This window comes from Marmota flaviventris, chromosome 4 (genome assembly GCF_047511675.1).
Source record: "Marmota flaviventris isolate mMarFla1 chromosome 4, mMarFla1.hap1, whole genome shotgun sequence".
Lineage (NCBI taxonomy): Eukaryota > Metazoa > Chordata > Mammalia > Rodentia > Sciuridae > Marmota > Marmota flaviventris.
The window spans coordinates 50178841-50186062 of record NC_092501.1 but is presented as its reverse complement, the minus strand read 5'-3'; the positions used below and the strand labels follow the sequence as shown (position 1 = coordinate 50186062).

The 7222-nt window shown below is 44.3% G+C and overlaps 1 protein-coding gene across 2 annotated transcripts; it reads left to right on the top strand.

The window, feature by feature from the left end:
• Positions 1–60: 60 nt before the first annotated feature.
• On the top strand, positions 61–5667 carry Fut11 (fucosyltransferase 11). 2 transcript variants are annotated; one of them, XR_003582172.2, is made up of 4 exons: positions 61–850; positions 963–1588; positions 2998–3532; positions 4095–5667. XR_003582172.2 is itself a non-coding variant. In XM_027931365.2 (4 exons), exons 1-3 carry the CDS (start codon positions 137–139, stop codon positions 3143–3145), a joined length of 1488 nt encoding a protein of 495 aa, XP_027787166.2. In that variant the 5' UTR covers positions 61–136; the 3' UTR covers positions 3146–3153; positions 4095–5667. The 2 variants fall into 2 exon arrangements, 1 of the variants encoding a protein (XP_027787166.2); XM_027931365.2 differs by having other exon boundaries at positions 2998–3153.
• The last annotated feature ends 1555 nt before the right edge of the window (positions 5668–7222 follow it).

The following is a 7222-nucleotide window of genomic DNA, read 5'->3' as shown; positions in this document are numbered from 1 at the left end:
TACTAGCAATGTCTCTTCTGTTACGCTCCTCCGGAGCTGCGCATGCGCCGCGTGCCCCTTTGGCGTAAGACCTCGTCTCGCCGTAACTTGCCGGCGGGTGGGGTCTTGTGCTGGCCGAGGGCCGCCAGCTGCCAGAATGGACATGGCGGCCGGACGCACCGGAGTTCTGCTGGCTGCCCTTGGTGTGCTTATTGTCTGTGTGGCCAACGGCTCTGGGCCTGTGGCTGAAGGAGAGGCGAGCGGGGAGGTGGAGTGGGTGGAGCCATGGGACGGCGCGGTTTTCCGGCCGCCCTCGGCCCTGGGCGCGATGGGGGTGGCGCACAGAACCGGGACTCCGCAGCTGGGAAGGCAGGAGACAGCGGACTTGCCGGTGCTGCTCTGGTGGAGCCCTGGACTATTTCCCCATTTCTCAGGCGACTCGGAGCGCATTGAGTGCGCGCGCGGCGCGTGCGTGGCGTCCCGCGACCGACGAATGCGGGGGAACACGCAGACGCGCGCGCTGCTCTTCTACGGCACCGACTTCCGCGCGTCTGACGCGCCGCTGCCGCGCCTGGCACACCAGAGCTGGGCGCTTTTACACGAGGAGTCGCCCCTCAACAACTTCTTGCTGAGCCACGGCCCGGGCATCCGCCTCTTCAATCTTACCGCCACCTTCAGCCGTCACTCGGACTATCCCCTACCACTGCAGTGGCTGCCCGGGACCTCCTATCTGCGCCGCGCGGCGCCTCCTCTCCAGGAGCGTGCTGAGTGGCGCCGTCGCGGCTACGCACCACTACTCTATCTGCAGTCCCACTGCGATGTGCCTGCGGACCGGGACCGCTACGTGCGCGAGCTCATGCGTTACATCCCGGTGGGTGAAGGGGGCATGCGGAAGGGAGGGGGCGGGCCGGGAGGAGCCCAGGAACCGGGAGTCCAGGGCTACAGGCCCAACCCTTCTGACAGCCGTACTCTACTCCGCTCAGGTGGACTCCTACGGCAAATGCCTGCAAAATCGGGAGCTGCCCACCGCGCGGCTTCAGGACACGGCCACAGCCACCACTGAGGACCCAGAGCTCTTGGCTTTCTTGTCCCGCTATAAGTTCCACTTGGCCCTCGAAAATGCCATCTGCAACGACTACATGACAGAAAAACTGTGGCGCCCGATGCATCTGGGTGCTGTTCCAGTGTACCGCGGCTCTCCTTCTGTGAGGGACTGGATGCCGAACAACCACTCCATCATCCTTATTGACGACTTTGAGTCCCCTCAGAAGCTGGCAGAATTTATTGACTTTCTGGATAAGAATGATGAGGAATATATGAAATACTTGGCATATAAGCAACCTGGGGGCATCACCAACCAGTTCCTTCTGGATAGCTTGAAGCAACGGGAGTGGGGAGTGAATGATCCTCTACTGCCTAACTACCTGAACGGCTTCGAGTGCTTCGTTTGTGACCACGAACTGACTCGGCTGGACGCCGTGAAAGCCCATGCAGACTCTCCTGGGGACATCCCTGTCCCTGAGCCTCACATTGCCCAACCCGCTCACATGGACTGCCCAATGCCCAAACCTGGCTTTGGTAACTTGGAAGAGATTCCTGAGAATGACAGGTAAGGTTTGCTGGCGTCCAGTGCAGCTGTCAAATCAAATTGTCTACTTCCTTGCTTACTGTAGTTGATTTTTCAGGTTTCAGGACAGCCCAAACTCCTGAGTCTGATAGGCTGTTTATAGTCTTGCCTCAGTTTATCTGCCTAACTTTCTTTCTCCCTCATCACTGCCTGTACTGGTTCAAGTGGCTTTTTTTTTTTTTTTTTTGACTACCATAACAGACATTGTCCACAATAATTGATTCTCACGTGTTATTGCCTTGTTTATATTCTACATTTTTACTTATCCTTTTTCATTTTCATTTTGCCTTGTTTCCTCAATTACTCTTGTTGACACCTTAAAGAAAGAATGAGCCCATGTCATAATTTTCTCTTATTCTCCTCAGCAAAAGAAAGGAAAAAAAAAAAACTGGAATGTAACTCAGTGGTGGAGTACTTCTGGATTCAGTCCCCAGTACTAGGAGGAAAAACAATAACCCTGATTTGGATGATAAATTATATGTTCACACTAGACAGAATTGGAGGAATGCTTTCATAAGATTAATGATTAACAATGATTGGCAGTGTGGTTGGAAGGGAAGTGAGTAATCAACAGTAGTAGATCACAGAAGGTGGTGGCATTGGGAAACAAGGTCTTCATGGGATGTGGAGTGGGAAAATGGTAAAGCTACTTATAGCAATAGAATGGGCTGCAGAAGCTGACTTGGACAGTGGATGGCAGCAGAGGGCTGCTTATGTATGCTGCTGGTACAGTATGGTCCTGGTGGAGGAATCTTCTTCCACCAAGTAATTTGTATTCAGTTTATGTTGAACATACTATCAGTTATTAGAGTAAAATATAAAACAATGTGAAACATTAAGAAAATATTTAGGTTATGTCTTTTAGACACTGGATGCCACTGCAACTTCATTTTGATTATTGCTATAAAGGTGAAACTTAAAATATTGGGCTGGGGATGTGGCTCAAGTGGTAGCGCGCTCGCCTGGCATGCGTGCGGCCCGGGTTCGATCCTCAGCACCACATACAAAGATGTTGTGTCCACCGAAAACTAAAAAATAAATATATATATTTAAAAAATATATATATAATCATCTGAAGTTCCTTGGGATAACTACTATTTCCATAGATTGGTCCCTGCCATGCCTGCCTCTGAATTCCCTCAATATTTGGGAGCCAGAAGCCGGCAAGTCAGGAATTTTTACTTATTGGGTAGACTGTGTGAGGTTAGTCTTTTATTTTCTGACACTTGGGGTAGTACTGGATTGACCTCACATTTCCTTCACTTCACAGGAGAACCTTGTCCTAGATAGAGGAAGTGTATCTGCTTATGATTTCTTTGTCCCCACTCAGAGAAAGGTGGGATTCATCCCTATGCTCTGATTCTAATACCAAATACCACTTGGTATTTCAGCTGGAAGGAGATGTGGCTGCAGGATTATTGGCAAGGTCTGGACCAGGGAGAAGCTCTCACTGCCATGATCCACAACAATGAAACTCAGAAGAGTAAATTTTGGGATTACCTGCATGAGATCTTCATGAAAAGGAACCAAAATCTCTAACTGCCCTTGTAAGAGCTTTTTACTTGGAAGATCTAAGGAGATCTTATTTTATCATGGCATACTTTCTTTTTTCAGAGACAAGGGCTTACTGCATTGCCCAGGTTGGCCTTGAATTCTTCCTGCCTCAGCCTCCCATTTAGCTGAGACTAAAGGCACATGCCATTGTGCCCAGACAAACATTCTCTTATCATGGATTTAGTTATCTTAATGATGTGTTATCAAGGTCTCAACATGTGGTAATAGGTCTCCAGGAGAGATGGAGGCATCCAGTTCTTGGTTCATTGGGAAACAGAAGCCTAAAACACCCATTTGACACAAGGTGCTGGCCCAAAAGAGTTTTTAAAGGACTGTTCACTTCTCTAGCTCTTTCATCCTCTCAATTTTGAGGTAAGATGGGCCAGGTTACTTCTTAAAATTTCTGTTCTATTTCCCAAACTCTTCCTTATTCTGTACCTTTCCCAATAATCTCTTTTCCTCATCTCTTGCTTTATGAACTGTTAAGCTGGTAGGGAAGCAAAGCTTCTCGTGTGTTTTATTCTGGTTTTCTGAGGAAGTTTTTGTTTTGTTTTGGTTGAGTCAGGATCTCATTCTGTTGCCTGAGCTGGTCTCAAGTAAACCTCTTATCTCAGCCTACAAGTAGCTGGGACTACAGGTGCACACCACTGTGTCCAACTCTTGGGGCCATATTTTTCATATTGTTACATTACTTTTCACATCAGATAGTTTATTTTAAATGGCCTTTTTCTAGTTTTAGGTTCTTTCCCACAATTTCAGATGGAGATACATAAACCTTGCCATCACTTTTTTACTGCTGGTTTGTTTTTAGGGTACATCTGGAATTCTATTTCATTTCATGAACAGATTTAGTAGCTGATACATGCAATGTCAATAATGTACTGCTCTGATCTATTTTATTTATTTATTTTTTTAATATTTTATTATTTTTTAGTTTTCGGCGGACACAACATCTTTGTATGTGGTGCTGAGGATCAAACCCGGGCCGCACGCATGCCAGGAGAGCACGCTACCGCTTGAGCCACATCCCCAGCCCTCTGATCTATTTTAGATCAAAGATGGAGACTAAAGTTGGAAATTACAGCAGAAAAAGTTGAATAGCCCAACTATTCCATACAGCTTTGTGGACAGAGAATTACTGTTAGATGGAGCACACCCAAAGCCCTAAACTCAGAGATGAAGAGGCAAGGCAAGAAATTTAAGCCACCACAAGTGGCTGGCTAAATAAAAACCTTAGATTTAGGGATGCAGCCAAGCCCTTCTATTCCTGTGGCTCAAACAGATAGTCTAGTGAGTAAGGATACCATGAGCTTTCCCTGGAGTAGTGGAACAAAAAAGAATACTTTGGATATTAGAGCAACTCTGGTTGTAATATATTAGCAAATTACCACTGGAGAAGTTCTGTAGCTTATCAGTATATCTGATTATAAAATTATATATGTCCATATCTATATGTAGATAGGGAGATATATATGCATGTTAGATGCTTCAACAACTAGGTCCATGTTTAACATTGTAGCATCTGTGGATGTGATCAAGAAAAACTGTAATTTAGGCTGTATTTCATTGCCAAGGTTTTTTTTTTTTTTTATTTTTTTAATGGTGCTGAGGATTGAATCCAAGGCTGCGAACATGCTAATAAGCATGAGTTCTGCCTCTAAGCTACACCTCCAGCCCTTCATTTTACACTTAAAATGATAAAAGATGTCCTTTATCATAGTAGGAAAAGTTTTCTTAACCTGTTTTGTCTCTTGCAGAAAAGAACAAAAAAAGACCTTCAAAAATACATCTGTTAAAATTTGATATAGTTGGCACCCATAAAAAACACACACAGGACTCTGATTTCTAAGCTTGCAATCTGTTTCAGTGCAGATGCTGATTCACATTGCAAAATACATATTGCATAAGTACAAACTTAGGTTAGAACTCAGATTGCATTCTGTGCAATAAAAAGGGTAAGTGATGGTTATGCAAGAAGTAGAATAATCCCTACCTCTCCTAACTGCCAGTTCACATTAGCATTCCTTTAGCACTTTTATACACAAAGTAGGCCATTTGTTTTTGAATGGTTTGCTGAAGACTCAGGCCTGCTTTGTGCTCAGGTCTTCCCATACTTTCTTCCCTATTCTTTTTAACCATGTAAGTATTCACAAAAAGCAGGATAAATCAGGTGCTATGTTTCTATATGGGAAAAACAAAAACAAACAAAAAACTACTAGGAATGGCACCCTGGTACTTATCAATTAAAAGTTTCACTTTCCCTATGGAGAAAGCAAGCAATGTTAATTTTTTTGTGGTTTGGGGCCCAGCTTGCTGTGTATACAGCAGCAGTATATTTGCTGCAGGCTGTGCTTACTGATGGTAGAAGTGCCTGGTAGGAATCTTTCTTATTTACACTGTGCTCTACTGTGGGGGTAGAGCACAAGGCTAATGTCTTTATTCCTGCAAGTGTTGCTATTTTTATTATCTCAGGTTTCATTTTGTATAATAAACTGCTTTTTAAACAATGTCTTCTGCTTAGTTACTTTTTGGGTTTGGGCATGATACAGTTGGAGACTTATAAAAATATTTCAAATGTGTTCTTTTAAGAAGTATTAACACTATTCTATGCACTGGAGATTCAGCAAACTGATACACAAACAAGACTCCTTCTCTCATAGTGCTTACATTTTAAAATGGATGTTGCAGATAGATAAGGCCATGAACAAAAATAAATTCAGACTATGACAGGTGCTCTGAAGAAAACAGGTTGATGGTGATGGGGTGTGAGAAGTGAGGGAAGGTTCTCTGACATGAACAGACTGAAGGGAAGAAACCCAGCCATGCAGATATCAATGGGAAGATTCTAAACATCTGTGATAAATGATTTTAACACAAATTTACACATCGAAGTAAATACTGCTCCTCCAAATTAGTCATCACATGAACTAAAGACTTGTTCAAAATATACTCCTTTTATAGAAACATTTCTTGGAGCTCATTTGGAAATGCCATAAGAATTCCTGGCACATCTTTGGGCTGAATTTTAGGTCGTTAAGAACTGAGTCTGAGCCAGGTGCGGTGGCGCACGCCTGAAATCCCAGAGGCTTGGGAGGCTGAGACAAGAGATCCGAAAGTTCAAAGCCTATCTTAGCATCAGTGAGGTGCTAAGCAACTTAGAGAGACCCTGTCTCTAAATATAAAGTACAAAATAGGGCCGGGGATGTGGCTCAGTGGTGGAGTACCCCTGAGTTCCATCCCCGTACTAAAATATAACTGAGAAAGAAGTCTGGGGGTGGGGTTGTAGCTCAGTGGTAGAGCGCTTGCCTAGTACGTGTGAGGCACTGGGTCCACTTTGCACCGCATATAAATACATAAAATAAAGGTCCATTAACAACTAAAGACATAAAAACAACAACAACAAAAAACTAAGTCTGATGCATCACAACTAAAAAAGTCCCAGTCTATAAATACTATATGGTAGCTTCAACAGGACTGATGAGAGGATTAAAGATGAATGTGTAAGCGTTTAAACCTTACCCCACCCAATGGGATCCTTACAAAGGAGTGAGCGGTATTGTTACAAGATAAATGAGCTTAATTTTTCTTTGTGGCTTCAGAGAGGTACCAAAAGTAAAAAACAGTTCCTGAAGGTTTGTTAAAAACATCTTTTTCCACCTAACATCTTTTTTTTTTTTTTTAAGGAGAAAGAAATTTTATTGCTTTGCTTTGCTAGCAAAGGAGAAAAGAAACACAGGGGACTCCTATCTCTCATCGGGTATTTTTCGCAGCATTGGGAATTGATCCCAGGGCCTTGGCGCATGCTAAGCAAGCGCGCTACCACTGAGCTATATCCCAGGGACCTAACGTCTTAAAGACTCACATTTTATTTCGCTCCTATCTTTTATCTTTGTACGCGTCAATCACCCTCTAGACCAGTCAGCCACCATCAGAAACGAGTGTTTATCAGGACCCTTTCCTGCAAGACCACGGTCCCCAGAGAGGAGTGGCTCGTCTCCTAACCTGCAAACGTGTATAGATCCGCAGGCTTTCGAACCCAGAGCTGTTGTTGCGGAGGCCAGA